This window comes from Lygodium microphyllum, chromosome 18, assembly GCF_053477565.2.
Source record: "Lygodium microphyllum isolate KBCC chromosome 18, Lygodium_microphyllum_v1.1.10, whole genome shotgun sequence".
Classification (NCBI taxonomy): Eukaryota; Viridiplantae; Streptophyta; class Polypodiopsida; order Schizaeales; family Lygodiaceae; genus Lygodium; species Lygodium microphyllum.
In genome coordinates this window covers 9,606,243-9,623,999 of record NC_141152.1, presented here as the reverse complement: position 1 = coordinate 9,623,999, position 17,757 = coordinate 9,606,243, and the positions used below count along the sequence as shown (strand labels likewise).

General features: G+C 40.6%; 1 protein-coding gene across 1 annotated transcript in view; it reads right to left on the bottom strand.

Moving 5' to 3' along the window:
• Nucleotides 1-10,374: 10,374 nt before the first annotated feature.
• Nucleotides 10,375-17,757, bottom strand: part of LOC148020566 (uncharacterized) — a 131,685-nt gene continuing 124,302 nt past the window's right edge. The window contains exons 12-14 of the mRNA XM_087698341.1: nucleotides 11,486-11,539; nucleotides 11,248-11,381; nucleotides 10,375-11,055 (exon numbers count right to left, since the gene is read on the bottom strand). Of these exons, the coding sequence (XP_087554467.1) occupies nucleotides 11,031-11,055; nucleotides 11,248-11,381; nucleotides 11,486-11,539 (213 nt within the window). The 3' untranslated portion in view covers nucleotides 10,375-11,030. The remainder of the gene's footprint in view (nucleotides 11,056-11,247; nucleotides 11,382-11,485; nucleotides 11,540-17,757) is intronic.

The window sequence follows — 17,757 nt, the reverse complement described above, 5'->3', positions numbered from 1 at the left end:
TGCACTTTATCTTTCCCCTTATCTTTGTGCCTTTCATTGCGCAATTCATGCCATTGTGGCCTAATATGCTATTTTTTCCACAATGGTGATAAGTAACATCTGCATTTCTGCCACGTGATTTGCTACGTGACTTCCCACGAGACTTGGACTGAGATTTCTGAGAATCCCGTCCACGGCCACTACCACTACCACTGCCATGCTTTCCATATCCATCATTCCTGCCTCTAACTGTCATAGCATGAGACACACGAGAGGTATCCAAATTCTTACGGTTAACCTCTTCCTGCAGAAGAGCACTCTTAACATCAGATAATTTCAAGGTAGCAATAGAGGCACATAATGCAGTGCGGAATACATTCTATGACTCATTAAGAGTACCAAGCAAGAAAAAAGGAGTGGCATCCTCTGCAAAAGTAATGTCCTGCGAAGTCAAGTTCTTGAGTATAGCATGGAATTGGCTCAAGTGAGCAGACATAGTCACATTCTCCTTCATGCACAGATCCATAAGTTGCTTCATCAATACATCTGACTCGCTGGACTTTTCTTGTCATAGAGATTTTTTATCTTTTCCCACAACTGCCATGCACTCTGTTCTTCCTCAAAGACATTATAGTGAACCTGTTCTATGAGAGACAATACAATAGTGGACTTGCATAACTCATCAAGCTCAAGTCATTCCTCATCTGGCATAGTTGCAGGCGGATGCTCGCTTAACCTCAAAGGTTTGATCTGCGATTTCTGCACCAACATCTGTCAAATCTGGCTCTTCCAATAAGAGTAATTCGTACCATCAAGCTTAATGATGTTGAAAATAGCATGATCAGTGCACAAACTCGCCATAATGCAGGTTGGAAGACTGTAGACAGTTCAAAACTGCTTGTTGTTTACTACAGAAAATGACCAAAAAAATCACCAAAATCGAGGAAAAATGGCGAAGAAAGTGGAACCAAAGCTGCTGCCCACCAAGTACTAGTGAAAGTACATCATTTCAGAGTGTTTCAGCATGAAAAATCCATTCAGTCCATACATATATGCTTGCTGTAATAAATTTCAGATTTTAGTAAAAGAGAGCTAACACTGCCAAAATCGGATCCCAAGGCAATCAGATACTGCCAAGACCAAAGTCGGCATCATACAGGCATAGCATAAGCATATGACGGTCGATAAGCATAAATCCAACATCCAAGTATATCATACAAACATCTGCCAGTGATGAGTAGGCACACCCCCCAGGCAACGGGGCAAAGTGTTACTGCCACTACCAAAACTTGACACAAGTAGGTGTCAGTTCACAAAGATACGGATCCAAAACTGAGACTTAGCTCATAAGCATACAGTGAACCAAGATATATGATGTGTCATCCCAAAAGGTAAGAAGTCCCAAAGTCTCAAGTATCTCTAACTGCTCAATAGCATGTAACAGCTCAATGCATAAAAGTACTACTTGCTCAAAGTTTGATAAGCATTCAAGAATACTCCCACTGGCACAAAAGCCCTATGTACGAGCTCAAGAGCTCAAGCCAAGGCAAGACACAGTGCCAATGACATAAGTCCAAGATAATACATCAATAGTACATCCCAAACATATAGGCACTAGAGCATCCGTATGAAGCATCCATAAGCATGTAAGACATCAAGTACATCCCAAGATACAACTCTGGCAAGCCAATAAATAGCTCAAGTAAGCTTAAGAATCCAAGGTCAAGCCAAGACCGAGCTCCAGTAGCAATAGGCTCCAAACAATGTAACTAGCATGTAGTAATGGCATAGGCTAAGCATGTCAAGACCAGTCAGACATAAGCAATATACATACCATAAGTACATCCAAGATGGAGCATCCAAATGCTTTACAAAGCGATCTCAAGCTCAACCAATGATCCCGAATCAAAACCAAGCTCTATGTCGAGCCCCAAGTGTCAATACATCACTATATATGTCGAAACATAGCCCGAAAAGCATAGGCATAAGTATACATGAGTAAAATGACTTCAGCCCAACTATGTACAGGAGTGATTTACTGTTCAAAATTAAGAATTTTAGCACCAAAATCATCTCCAAATGGTTGCCAAACAATAGGCATACATTCCCCTAACATCCAAGCATCAAACTGGACCAACCGGGCATCAAATGACAATGCCAAACAAGCTGTAGCATCAAATGTCAGTGTAACACTGTCATAAACTGCCCGTGGACTGTTATGACAGTCCCAAAACAGTGTTAAATCAGTCCAAATGCTATGCCAACACATCAACCATCAAAATCAAGCATCAAAGCATGTTCATATGCTCGAAATGGAGCCTTTCCAAGTGCCAATGGAGGGGGAGAGCTGTTGTTGTGACTATCAATGCTGAAGACACATATGGGAGGGTTGTGTGATTCCGCCAACTATAAATGTTGGTCCTGGGGCTGCAAAAAATGGTGGCCAAACTTCGGAGGGGTTCGGTTAAAGCCAAGAAAGGCCTCAAACAAGCTCCACCAAGTCTTGTTCAAAGGCAAGTGAGATATGAAGCAAGGGAGCTTCAATGGTGGCTGCCCCAATCTTGTTTACAGCATGTGAGACCTGAGAACTGAAGTAAACCCTAAAGAAAATGATCAAATACCTCTGATGTAATGCCCTGAAGGTGCCCAACAATGTCGGGAAGGTGCTCAGGAAGCTGGGGAGTGACGGGAGCTCGAAGGAGTCGGATATGGCTCCCGGGAAGGAGACCCAATGCAAGTAGGGAGTCGATGGGATGCTGAGAATGCCACGAACCAAGCTCAAGAGTCAGAAAGCAAAGCTCTAATACCAGTTGAAAGGAAGCGACGGATCGAATGTTGGACTCGAAAGCTATGGCGGAAGAGCAAGAGCAAGAAAGGGAGAGACTAGAAATGGGAACTCCAACAATCACAATGTGTGACCGAGCCTTCCTTTATTCAAACTGTCACTAAAAGAATAAAGAATAAAGTGACCGTGACGGGCGCCCGCCACCTGCAGTGTGCAGTGGCGGTGACTGTCAGTGTAGTAATACATGGGCGGCTAGGCAAAGGTGTCTTTATCCCCAACAGGCCACATGAGTCTCCTAGTCATGGGTCTGTTGATTGACCATGGAGTGGTAGATTGTGGTCACAATTAACTCCAACTATATCATAGGTATCAAGAAAGACAAGAAGAAGGTTGGGAACTTTCCCATTATGGCTATTGTATCATCAAGTTTCTCCCATTTTGATGTGAATGTAGATGGCTCTGAGCATAACCTAGATGAAAAGTTTGGAATTGCAGCTATTAAGATACCTGGTGTAAGGAAGGTGTTAGAAGAGTAAAACACACATCAGAATAATGAAAAACATAAGATTGATAAAAGAGACAATGCACAAGATGGAACCGGAAAATGGAATCCACTATGACAAGTACAATGGTTGAGCGCTAGCTCACATACTCCACAAGCTCCCTCTCTCCATACCAAGAATATGCAAATACATGAACAGACGATGGATTGTGGCCAGACTCTCTCCTTTTATATATAAAAATAAATGAGTTGTATCACGAAATAGATTGGCTAATTACCAAATGAAGAATCAAGAGAGTGCCCATAAAAAAGGCCATGGGCAATGTGAACCTTTGATATCCACTTCTAATACCCCCTCAGAGAACACGTAAACAAGCAATGAACAAGAATACCCAAGATACACCATGGATACTCTTGCAGGGTGCATCCCGCTAGATGCACCTCAGTAAGAAAGCTCTCTAAAGAAGAAATCCAAGTGCCATAATCCCTCTTTGAAAGCAAAGTAGCTGAGCTAGCCACCTTGTACCTCTTATAGTTGTACAAGCTCCATGGATAGCTTGTTGTGACACTAAGTTTCCTCCACTAGAGCATATGCATGCCCTTCAACATGAACATATCATGTCACTTGAGCATGAACTTGCATTGGACACACATGTCCAAGGTTTGGATCACTAAAAGATGTAAACTTGACACACACATCAAATACACTTATAAAATTAAGAGCATTATCATGCCCTCTCTCCACCCTCACACTTGTCTCCTTTGGCTAGGAGCATTTGAGAATGTGCAATATCACTAGAAGATTGTTTTGTAGATCACCTTGGTTAGAGTGGTCTTCGATGACTCAGTCAGAGAGTTCGAGGATGAAGTATTTGTCTTCTTGTCATTCTCTTTGGATTTAGTACCTTTCTTTGGTCAGAGAGTTCGAGATGGCTCTACTTCCCACAAGAATAGTAACAAGCATGCTTGGTCTTCGAAGATACTGCCAATGCTCTTTGAATATAATCACCATATATCAGAATATTTCATTTTCCTTGTAGCAAAGACTCCTCATCAAGCAAGAGAGACATGAGATCATCAAAATCAAGATCGAGTGGAGACCTAGACCCTCAAAGCTTGAGCCACCATATCATACTTGAGAGGAATCTTAGTAAGAACCAATGTAGACAACTAAGAGGAGGTAAGAGCTACCCCCAAGGTGAGTAACTGATCATGGATAACGTTAAATCTCAATAGAAATGCATGCATGGAGTCTTGAGAATTAAACTTGATGTTATATACTTGACCTCGAAGGGTGATATCCCTCATGGAGCTCCTATAGTTGATCCCAAACTTCAATGGAAGTCTCCAAGTTTGGTAGGGGAGATTGTGGGGTGAAGCAAGTGTACCAAAGTAGTAAAGGCCTTGGCATCCTTGACGTCCCATCTGAAAAGATGCTCTTGAAACTTTTCCTCACTCTTCTTTGTCCACTTCAAGGGGATAGATGGACCCTCCGGCTTGGACTCAAAGACTTGCAACGACTTGGGATAGAGCTTTCTACACAAACCAAGCCTTTATACATAGCTTCCAATGAGCATAATGACAGCTATTGAGTTCATTGTCGCACTATTAGTAGGAGGGGGTGACATGATTATATGAAAAATGAGAAAGGATACTTGCACAACTACCTTAGAAAGGAGAGAAGAGCAAATGGAGCATGAATAGCCTCAATAGTTTACATAGATTGCAACAAATACAAGATTAAAACCAATCATGCAAAGTGCAATGAAGAAACCATGGAAGTAGCACATGAACACCCATAATAACCAAATTACAAACATGTCATATGAATGGCCATTAATGAAACGACTACATAATGCCCAGTAAGTACGACGATTAGGCAAGGAGTGGACTGCTGCGTCAAAAGACCCGACGACACACACACACACACACACGCACGCACGCACAGAGAGGATGCCTCATAAGTACGACGATCAAGTAAGAAGTGGACTGCCGCAGCAGAAGACTAGACGACACGCGAACGTTAGGCATGCATGATGCACGATCGTCAGGCACACGTGCAGGAACAGCACAGGTTAAGGGTCAACACGTCAGTCAACGCAAGCATGGCGGCAATTTGGAAGCTAGGCGCGCGCAATTAAACGCAGAGGTGAAACGTGAAGGCCGGTCGATCGTGACATGAGAAGTCAAGTGCAGGCGCATATGCAGTCCAATCGAATCAAATGGTAGGCCGTCCGATCGAACCAACGCAAGCATGGATAGCACTACTAATACTACCAGGCCTTCAGCCATCCAAGTATGTCTATACGAACAACGTGCCATACTGTCAACAAGAACACATGACACGGCAAGTCCACCACTCCAGCGTCAGCGGCCAGCCATGCTATGACATGCAGGTCAACCTTAAAGGCATGCCATCCAGGCATCAAATTACACAAATTGAATGAGAGCCTCACAATAATCTCAGCTAGAACTGCCAACATCAAACCTTAACGTCTCAAATACCATGTTGGAAGGGTAAAACACGCAACAGAACAATGAAAGAGACAATTATGACTAGTACAACGGCTGAGCACCAACTCACACTCCATAAGCTTCCTCTCTCCACACCAAGAATTTGCAAGCACATGAATGGACGATGGGCTGTGGCCACACTCCCTCCTTTCATAAACAAAAGTAAAGGAGTTGTCCTATCACAAATTAGATTGGCCAATTACCAAATAAAGAGTAAAGACAAGTCCCCACAAATAAAGTCGTGGGTATTGTGAACTTGTGATATGACCCTTCCTAACATAAGGCCACCCATACCACAAAACTATTAAATACCATGACTTTGGTTTTTCCAAGATTCACTGTGAGATCTCTATCTCTAAAAAATGTATATAGTGCATATAAGTGACATTGCAAGCCCTATTGTGAATCTGAAATGAGTACAATATCACGGACATACAATAGTATCTATATCACCACTCCAACTACGCTAGCTCCACCTCCACCTCCACCTCCCCCATCAATCTAGTTAGACACCTCATCTATGCATAGTCCAAATACTTTGGGTGAAAGCGAGTATGTCTATTTTACTCGTATGGTGTTGTCAATCCTCCCAAACATCCCCCTAGGTGTGTGCACATGGCCTATCACTCTCTCATATAATGCATAAATGCCTCACTACATGCCCTTGGCACAACAATCCCTCGCAATCTTTGCATGAAATTTGCTCAAGGTACTGTGTCAAATGGCTTACGAAAATCCACAAAGTAATAGTACATCCTCCTATCTTGTGTTCAACTCTTAATGTTTGCTTTAAGTGTGAGAATGTGGTGTGCCTACGTCTAAAACCAACCTACCCTTGTGCTCTCTTGCCTTGCATCTCAACCCGTGCATTGAGCTCATCCTCCAATATCAATTTGTATAACTTAGCAAGTGTGTAGCTAATCATGGTGGTCATGTAGTTACTGGGAACCGAAGGGTCATTGCTCTTAAACAGTGGGACTATAGTATAGTATGGTCCGACCATATTTTAGGGAATCCCTCACATACTACTCTATTGAGTATAAAAGCCAATATGGGTGCCAATGTGCCACATGCATGTGAGAAGCGCTCTGTCACTACACTCTCCTCATCTTGTGTCCTTTTGAATACATCATACAATAATGGAGCCAAGTATCAAGTATTGTAAGTTGCATGGGTATCCGTCGCAATACCTTGTATAATTGTTTTCCATGATGGAGCCAAGTATCAAGTGATATAAGATGTATATGGAAGCTATCTCTTATGAGACATTCTCAATGCTCTTTTGCTATCTTTTGCAAGAAATACCTCATATATCTCTATCTCCATTTTTTCCAAGTAGTCTCGCTTTTTCTTCCACACAAGGCATTTGAAGAGCATCCTTGCGTGGTAATGTTTGAAGAACATCCTTGCTTGGCAATGTGTCTAAATGCCCAAAGTGATCTAAGAATAAAATAGCAACAACATGCTCTTTCTCCACCCTCGCACTTGCCCCTCTTGGGATGGGGTATGTGAAGATTGCAACATCACTAGAGCCATAGAAAAATCATTCAGCTGAGCCATTGGTAGGCCCCAAGTGAACCAAGAGGATGTAGACATTATAATCTTGTGCTTGGCCAAGCATGACCACGATATCCATTACACGTAGCAGCGTCATATATTTCACATCTCTTCATTTATGACACTATGCCACACCATTCCTTCTCTTCACCTTCATATGCATGACCGCCGCTTTATCGCATTATCATGACGAAATTAGACTCCTCACACAATTTGGAGCAATCCAACACCCTTCTATTCTTTTCAATCATAGCATAATCTCATGTCAATTGCCTTCCAACTTGACAGTACATAGCATAATCTACCCTTGCCATCCTCTAAGTCGATAGAAAACAATCTCTCACATATTTCCCACCAATGAAATAGTGATGCTCTACACGTGTTTAAGTAATAAAAATGTTACAAGAAAACCAAAATGTGAATGAGTAATTTATCACAAAGGAGTTTAAAAGCTTGAGCATAAGGCTTCTTTATGATGTCGGCACAAAGGGGTGGGGGAAGGGGAGACATATAAAGCTAAGCAAAAAATATGTATATTATCTTTTTGCCAATTAATCAAATCTTCTCTTGAAGCTTCCGTGTGTGGACCTTTCACTATAGCTAAGAGGTGAGCACCTTGGTCCATTGTTGCTAGAGGTGGATATCTTGCTGCCATTTCTATTTTCTCTTGGTGTAATGTTCCAACATAATAATTAGATCATTTGCTATTTTTATTTTAACCATGGCTTTCGTATTTTCTTGTTCATTACATATATTTCTTGGATATGAGCCTTTTACAATTAGTAGTAACTTTATTATTAGTTCTAAACTAGTCCCTTAGGAAATTCAATTCTGAAGCATCGAGATTAGTTGAATGTTGCTATCCAAAATTACTATTACATTCCTTTAACAAAGGTTTCTTGTAATTATTACATTGCCTTTGTGTGGATATTTCATTGCTTTATAATGCCCTCCTGGACTTTATGGAATAAATTGTCCTCGCACAACTAATATTTAAAATGTTATTTTACCTAAGGAAACATTTATGCATGTGCACATGTGCACATATATACACAAAGAAATAGTGTATATGCTTGTCCAAGTGATAACTTCATTTATGAAGATCCACTACGATATGAACCTTCATAATTGATCAATATCCATAACCTTTGTAATTGATTGTTACTTACAATTCCACAATCTTAAACTCTTCTTTCATATTTTAACATTGGTCTTAACATGAGGGGTGCCTCTCCAAGCTCATTTTCAATAAACAACTATACTTGTGTATCTAATGGGGTGTTACTATAAGGCAAAACTACGGTGTTGAGGTTGACAATTAAAGTAGAAAATAAAACCAGGCTATATGACACTTAACATCTAATAAAGTTGGCCCACTTCCATCCTTAGCTAAAGTGACATTCTACCAAAAATACGAACTTGACCTAGATTGCTTCCATATTTCTTCCATAGGAAGACTACATCAACCCATCCAAAACCTTTTGTCCACCACTTAATTTAACATTCAAAATTAAATTGGGTGTCATCTAAAGGAGCAAAAGCAAAAAGTAGAAATTTATGACTCATTTATGAAGATCCACTATAATATGAACCTTCATAATTGATCAATATCCATAACATTTGTAAATTGATTGCTACTTACAATTCCATAATCTTAAACTCTTCTTTCATCTTTTAACATTGGTGTTAACATGAGGGGTGCCTCTCCAAGCTCCCTTTCAATAAACAACTAGTATATCTAATGGGGTCTTATTATAAGGCAAAACTATGATGTTGAAGTTGACAATTAAAGTAGAAAATAAAACCAAGCTATATGACACTTAACATCTAATAAAGTTGCCCCACTTGCATCCTTAGCTAAAGTGACATTCTACCTGAAACACAAACTTGACCTAGATTCCTTCCATATTTCTTCCATAGGAAGACTATATCAGCCCATCCAAACCCTTTGTCCACCACTTAATTTAACATTCAAATTTAAATTGAGTGTTACCTAAAGGAGCAAAAGCAAAAAGTAGAAAATTATGACTCATCACCACCCTAACACAATCATGCAAATGCCATATGTATATGCTTTGCAAGACATGAATCTACCTTGAATGCAATAGGATACTCGATCCAACATACTTTTAGAAGTGTCGATTGCATGAACTAATCTTGATATGATAAGAAAATCATTCTACAAAGTTTTAACGGTGTTGCATTTGAAAGAAGACATGGCATACAAAGGGAAAGGATGCATGAAAGAGTATCAAAAAGGATGTTTGAGACCAAACCTAATGATTTTTTTTAAAAAATAAAAAGACAACTTTAAGGATATCAATTGACCCCCAAAACGAACTCCATGGTGTGAGAAACCAACCAAACCTCAACACAAATTATATTGCATACCTCTACAAAACAAAAAGAGACATTTAATACGTTTCTTGGAAGGACTAATTTTTGTGAAAGTTGATGACTTGAAATTTTTGTGAAAGTCGATGACTTGAAATTTGAGTTCCTAGGAAAATAATCAAGCTTCTCTTTCTCCGATAAGATTACAATATTTTAAAAGGCTCATCATTTCAAAGGCTAATACCTTCAAGCTATAAGGATGTTTATATAAACACTTCCAAGTAACTTCATGCATTACATACTTGAAATTTACAATCCAATTTCTACCAAAGTTCCCTATTGTGTCATTTGATGAATTCAACAAATTTGCGACACTAATGCTTACTTTCTACTTTAATTTTGAAATTGCAATATATTGAATAAGCCTTTCCCCTACTCATAGTCCATTTAACTTGCAATATCTTGATTATATTTTAAGAAAGAATTGCTCTTCAAAGGCATATGGGTATATTCCTCCTCAAAATACCATGGACAAGACTTCCTAGTTGTAACTTTGTGATGTATGCTCCTATTTCAGTTTCAAGGTTAGAGCTTAACAAACGATTCATGTAGTTTTTTGGACTCAACCTCCTGGCATCTCGTGGGAAGAGTCTAACTCAGACACCATTAGGTGATAGATTCCTCGCCTCCTAACATAGCTCCCTCTGCATATTTGAATTCCAGTTTCCTACACACAGAAGCACACACACATAGCAAGCCAACAGTATCGTTGTCACGAGCAAACAAATACTGAGGCTGATTTCAAGCGACTCAAGGCCTTCTGAATTATCTGCAATAGTAAAGTTTCGGAATCATTGTATCAGCGAAGCAACCAAAACAACTGTTGCTCTTCACCTTTCCAATGCTCACAACTCAACAGATTTGCATAGGCTGTACATGGCATTACCAAGAGGAGAACAGAACAGTTAATATCAGAATTACTTGTTTACAGTGACCAGTTTATAAAGGGGACCTGATTGAGGGCCTATTAATCCTTCACCATCCAAATGGCTTACTCTGCTAAAAGGAGCTCAACGCTATTACATACAATAAAGACTGACACAGTTGTTTAAATTTCCTCAACCGAGACATAATCTTTAGTCATGGTCCATGTCATGCAGCCTTTCCTGGTGAAGCCGTTCATCATGTTGGGCATTAATATTCTGCACCCGAGGTTCAAGCACATTGTTTATGTGTCTTGCAAATAGTCCCCTGGTGCTCATTTAGTCTCCAATACAAAAAAATATAGCTGTTAAGTTGAGTATGGAGGGGATTCATCTTCTAAGAAGCACTGCATCTGATATCTTTAATTGATTTATTTTACTTCTTGAGAATAAATGGCGCCCTGCAAGAAAATTAGTCATGTTAAGCTCATGACTTCTAAGTTTGATAAAAAATTAGGTTCCACATTCACAGATAAGCTTGATATGCCTGCACATGGCACATGCCACGTGCACAGGCAGACAGTGTGCACACACACATTTAACAGAAGTCTAAAGACTACATAATGCATTTGAAGCAATAGGGTTAATCTTACCAAGAAGTGCCTGAGCTCTTTTGTGACCTTAGATCAGAGCTACCACTACTGCTCGCACCATCTTCCTGGACCTTAACATTTATGGCTGTGCTAGATTCTGAGGATTGTAAAGTATATGATATGGACTGTAACTCCTGTAGCGTAAGACATCACAGAGGTGAACTGGGCAGAAACAAGCGTCTTTGTAGTGATTATCAACACTCCCAACAAACTTGTCTGAATATACAGAAAAACATACCTTCAAACCATTAAATGATGCTGATGCACGCTCAAGTCGAGGTCTATGGAAGCCCTGAAATACCGTACTTTAATTGATCACAGCGTGCAATGAATATCAAAGCTAAAACATCTCTGCTTTAATGTGGTTACAGTAATCAAATGTCCACATGCAAAAGTGAACCTGAAGTATGACTACTAGATGAGAAACTGTTTGCTGGCAAAGCTGTGAGAGAGAGCTCAAATGAAATGAAATGATTTCTTAAGATTTGCAAAAGATCGTAACCACTTTCTCCTTGACTTCTAAGTTGATCCTGAAAGCAATATCCGTGTATTTGACTTGTGGTCATGTACTCCGTGCCTCTAGTCATGTGCTCGGTGCCTGTGAGCCAACCTAGCTTTTGATCAACTTCACAGCCATGCACATGCAGCTTTGAACTATATCTACTTTAGGTCCTTGAGCTTTTCGGTACACTATGTTATGTCATTCTCACGTTGCACCTCTCTCACTTATGTATCTCCTTTCCAAAATCATTGTACGGGATTAGACACACTATCTTCGAGGTAAAACCTTCCCTTTGCCTTTTCATATGTTTCATGTCATAGGTTCAATCACCCGTGACCAAAAGGGGGGACTTCGTAACTTGTTAAATTTATTTATCCCTATATGTGAATACACATTATTGTGTAAAAAAGTGTGTCTAGGTGTCAACACATTTTACACCACTTAGAATTAAACAAGGATCAAAGGTGCAAGTGGATGCCTCAACCTATATATTCAAGCTCTATCACTTGTACTTTCATCTCTTATTATCTCACTCATTATTATCAATCTATCTTTCAAATTGTGTGTAGTTGCAAGAGTCTCTCTCTCTCTCTCTCTCTCTCTCTCTCTCCCCCATAGCTTGCTAGCGACACACACGAACTCAATACCCAACACTAGGATACTTTGGTGGTGGCACTATTTTTCATGCTATGCTAGGTCAAGGACCGTATATGGAAATATATGGCATAACTCCTTATGGCATGCAGCAACCAATGCATTGTGTGCAAGGGTCAATGTATCTGGATATGGCTGATAGTATACATAACCCTATGTATGGCAGTATTCACATTATGCATGGGACACAGTGGCATGTTGGGTTATGCATCTTACCGCCTAGTGCTTTTGGGGTTCAAGGAATGATTGTTGGTCATGCAAATAATTCATATGGTACTAATTATATGGCATGCTTATTTTTGGCACATGTTCTTGAGTATCATGGTATACTAGAGTCAATCATCAATGACCGAGACTATTGGATGACTAGTTTGTTTTAGAAGGGATTGTTTGAAAATAAGGATACCATGTGGAAATTTTCTTCATCTTTCAATCCGCAAATAGATGGTTAGTCAAAAGAGGCAAATTCTACAGTGCTTTAGCTCTTGATATGTTATGTATCTTAGCATAAGTCACAGTGGGAGCACTATTTGCTTTTGGTAGAGTTTGCATACAATAATATAATACATAGTTCCAATCGCAAAGGTCCATTTGATGTTGTGGAAGGTGGTAAGTAAGTGCCCCCTAGTTTACATACAAATGACAAGATCTTTGAGGTTGGTTGGTATGCAGAAAACATGGATGCGGCCTATCCAAAGGTTAAGTATGTTGTTCAGAGGTCTCAAGAGAAGCAAAGGGAAACATCTCATAGGCATGCTTTGTAGTTTGAGAAGGGTGATTACGTATTGCTCTATGTTGAAAAGGTTGAAAAAGATGAAATGTAAAATTGCCTCCACATTGGCACATACAGGTATTTCATGTCAACTTGTTGAAACCTTTTCATGGTGATGTGTCTAATTCAGCCAAAGGTTGAGGAGATAGATGAAATTTTAGTACTCGAGTAGATTTTGGCATATAAAAAGACATAGTTGTCAGGTATGAAAGGTACGATACAGTACGATACGATAAAATACGGTACTAATTGGTACCTTATGATTTTATAAGATACGGTACGATATTAGTACGGAAAGAAATTAAGATAATTTTTTAAATAACAAAAACCATAAATCATTAAATAATAGATCATAGAATATATGTTTAAAGTGAAAATAGCCATTTCATTATAGAATAAGATGAATACATGGAGTGACCATCGCGGTCGCATAGGCTGCGCAAAACATGTGATACAACTACAGTCTAGTATATCTCATTTTTTTTTAAAAAAAGAGACCTATGTCATATGAATCTATGATGAGGTATTACTATCATCATCATCATCATCAGAATCATCTAAGTGCTCATCAAGAGAGTCTAAAGATGACTCCTCAGCATCCGATGACGAGACACACTCATACTCATCCTCACTAATGAGGTTACCATAATCATTAAATGATGGCTCCCTAGGTAGTGGTTGTGTAGGCAAGGGGGGGATGTCATCATGGCACATGATGTAAGCTACTAGAGCTCCGCCTTACATATGTCTGCAAGCCCCTCGAACCACCCCTCCTCGATGATGCAAGGCGTCAAATGACCATGCCCCTACTACCACCTACTCCAACTCCTTGCCCATGAGCACACTAACTGCGAGTCTCACGAGTATCTGCTACTATAAGCTCTCTATAGAGCTCTGCAAAAATCATTTCCTCCTCCTCCTCCTCCTTCTTATGTATACTCGGAAGACTGTCATGTGCTGAGCCGATTGCGAATCTTTGTGTGAATGAGAGAATAGGCACTCCAGTTTCTCTCACATACACCTAAAGAGCAATCCTACGCAAGGACCCTCATGGCTAAGGGCTAAAGGGTCTCCAATGCATATCCAAAGTTTTGCCACCAAAATAAAGGCTTCACAAGTGACTCTCTCCTCCAACAAGTGGGACAAGCAAAAGCCACATGCCTTCTCTGATCCGTATAGCATCCTACCTCCTCTAGCACTGCATTGTGGTCATCCATAGGGACCACACAATACAAATAAGCAAGCTGGTCTGAACGGAACTCTCTATCATCCATGAGCGCTGGTGACTCATAGGCCGGATGTACCAATGCGGCAAAACCATAGATGGGTTTATGCATCCACGCCCATCTCCTCTTTGCTATCTCTAAAACATGTGCATGCTGTGTCTCTGTGATCATAGTACAAGTACGTGTCTCCACCAATGCTGCTCTAAAGAAGTAAACGAGAAGGTCAATGGTGGATCCCTCGCAATCACTCATACGTAATACCCTATAAAAGGGAGTCACAACAATGGCAACAGCACAGACTTTTTGCCAAAACTGCTCATTAAGGCACAAGCGTTGCATGGCTTTGGCCTCCTCTGTCTCATGCTCATCCCACTCTCATAGAGTGGACACCACTATCTGCGAATCGCACCTCATAAAGGCGCTCAAGCAATAACCACATGTAAGCAAAGCGAGTTGAAGAAGGCTTCTTCAACTCCAGTGTGCTATGCTCACGATACATCGCAAGCACCTTTGCCTTACCGTGAAAAATGTGACAATTGATGTAGCTTTGCGGTCGACCCTCTTCACCCACTTGAGCTTCCCAATGTTCTCCATGAGCAAGTCCAAACAATGACTTGCACATGAAGTCCACACAATCGTAGGGAACTAGGACTCAAGCAAACAGCCCATGCACCGACAATTCGATGCATTGTCCGTAACAACTTGCACCACATTTGAGGGGCCCACCTACAACCACAATTTACAATTTACAAGTATACTTATTAGTTAATACTAACAATACTTGAAAATTGAAGGTTAGAGAGAGAAAGAGTCTAGAGAGAGTTGAAACTTGAGCCTTGCGGCTTTGGGGGAAAGAGAGAATCGAGATAGATCATAGATACTAGAGAGAAATTAATTATTAGAATAGAGAGATAGATAGTCATGCATATGCCATTATCCATAAATCAAATTTCAATTATGAATCATGATAACATAATGAAAGAAAGTGAAACAAATTTAAAGGCAAATTGCAATGTATACCTCAGTGATAGCTTGTCAAATGTAGTGGCAGATGAATGCGCCCGTCGTTTTTCTCCTCCTCTTACTAGTAGCTATGGCTTGCAAAAAGTAAGTGCCGAGGGGACATGAGATGAGTCTTGATGATGCCACGTTTCTTATGATCACTCCATCCGTCGGTGAGAATGGAGCAACCATATTTTATCCATGTGGCCCGAATAGAATCAAGGGCTCTATGAATCCTCTCCTTCTCTTCATCAATCTTTTTCGTTCCTCATGTCATTGTATGTAACACCGGTCCATCCTTCACATGGACCCACATTGGCAATGGCTTTTATCATCTTCTTCCATTGCTCTTGCTTTAGGACATTGAATGCAAGATTGCACTCAATCACTGTGTGTGCAATTTCAATGTCCGCAAGTTGTTGCCTTTCTCTAAGAAAAGCAACCGATCCACACACATGAGTGGGAGCTTGAGAGAGAGAGGATTGTCTCTCCGGCACCGCACGAGCCTCCACTCTTTGTCTTTTACAGAAGCCGGATGCGGATGTGTAGACCCCACCACCAATGGTAGAGGCCTCTCTCGCATCGGTTGAAGATACATCCACATTGGATGCTTCCTCATTAGTAGACATAGGAGTTGGTGCCAATAAGCCACTTTCTCCTTCTCTTGTAGATTCCCCTCTCATCTTGGTGAGAATCTCCTCCCCAATGTTTTGAGGGATCTCCTTGCATAGAGCAACTTCCCCCCTCGTCTTGGAAAGATGTTGGAGAAGCCGAGTTGCACCACTTGTATAGCGCTTTCCACAGTACTTGCATGTCCAATGGTGGGAGTTGGACTTCTTTGTGTCCCTCTCCACATGGATTGCATGCAAAAGAAAGGCCTCATACTTCTCACGAGTCATGGTGCCAATAACGGATAAAGAGACCCGACAGAGAGAGAGAGAGAGAGAGATGCTTGAGTCTCGACTCTTGAAACTCGAAAGTTGAAAGGGAGGAGACTCGAGCAAGAGTGAGAGAGAGGGGATGGGAGATGAGAATGGAAACTGTTTTGATAGGGTGCTAGATAGAGGAGATGGGAGATGAGATTTGAGAATGGCAAATGCTTCAATAGGGTGCGGGAAAGAGGGGATGGGAGGTGAGATTTGAGAATAACAAATCACAAGTCCATTCAAGAATCAAGATCCAAGAGAGGAAGATGAGAATGGTAAGTGCTTGCTGAATTGGTCTAGAAGCATGGAGGAGAGGAGCGCCTTTTGTAGATAAGAGAAGGGTCAAAGTTCAAACAGTCAAAGAGGGGTCAACGGTCAAAGAGAGGGTTGCCAACTAGAAGGAATCCAAAGAGGACTGGGGAGGGGAGTGCATGGCTGGAAAAGGGGGTGGGATGAGGTATCCAAGGCTTCCCACTCCCCAAAAAGTGCCACGAAGGCAAGCGGAATAAAAGCGGGGGTGTAGGAAACATGTGATGCGGGATGCAGGACGCGCAGAAGACATGGCCAAAACAAGCCCAAAATAATGTACGAATTCGTACAAATACGTACCGTACGGTACCGTATGATTCGTACGGTATGAATGTGTCTGTATGACGTACGAAGGCAACTATGTAAAAAGAGAAACATCATAGATAAAGTTTATAGAAGCTATTTGTTGAAATTTCAGAACTATTCAGTTGAAATTTCAGAACTATTAATCAATTGATGCTAAGTGGATGCAAGAGGAAGACTTGGCAAACCATCCTCTGTTATTGCAGCTTTACTTCAAGGCTTTTCAATTAGAGCAAGCTTTGGATCAAGCTTAGTCAGGTTCAGCAAAGCAAGGGTCTAAAGCATTGCTTGATGCTCAATGGGAAAAAAGCACTTCCGTTGCTCCACAGATGGACAGATGTCTGTATAGTGGATCTCGCATGTATTCAGCTTGCATCTAGGGTTCTGTGCTAACAATATGTTTGCTATGAGGTTACTATTTAGTATACTAGTCCCTACAATTTGATATGCACAGGGTATGATTTTTCACCTATAAGCTTTGGAACTATACACATACATCAATTTGCATCAGTTTGCAATAGTGTATGATCATCAAAGATTAATTATTTGTTGTTGGTTTTCAATCAATGATCATCAATTCTCAATGGCATTCAACTCGTTTTATGAACAACAGCATGTTTTATGAACGCCGTTGATAATTTAGCCATGGTTTACTCTCAATTTATGCCTTGCTATGGTTGTTTGTCTAGAAAATTTGAGATATGCTAATGGGAAATATATTCTATGAATTTCTAGCAGCAATTTTGGACTCTAAACAAGTCTTGTGTTGTATTTATGCCAGCTGGAAATTATTTTCAGCAAGTGTTTGGCATTAGC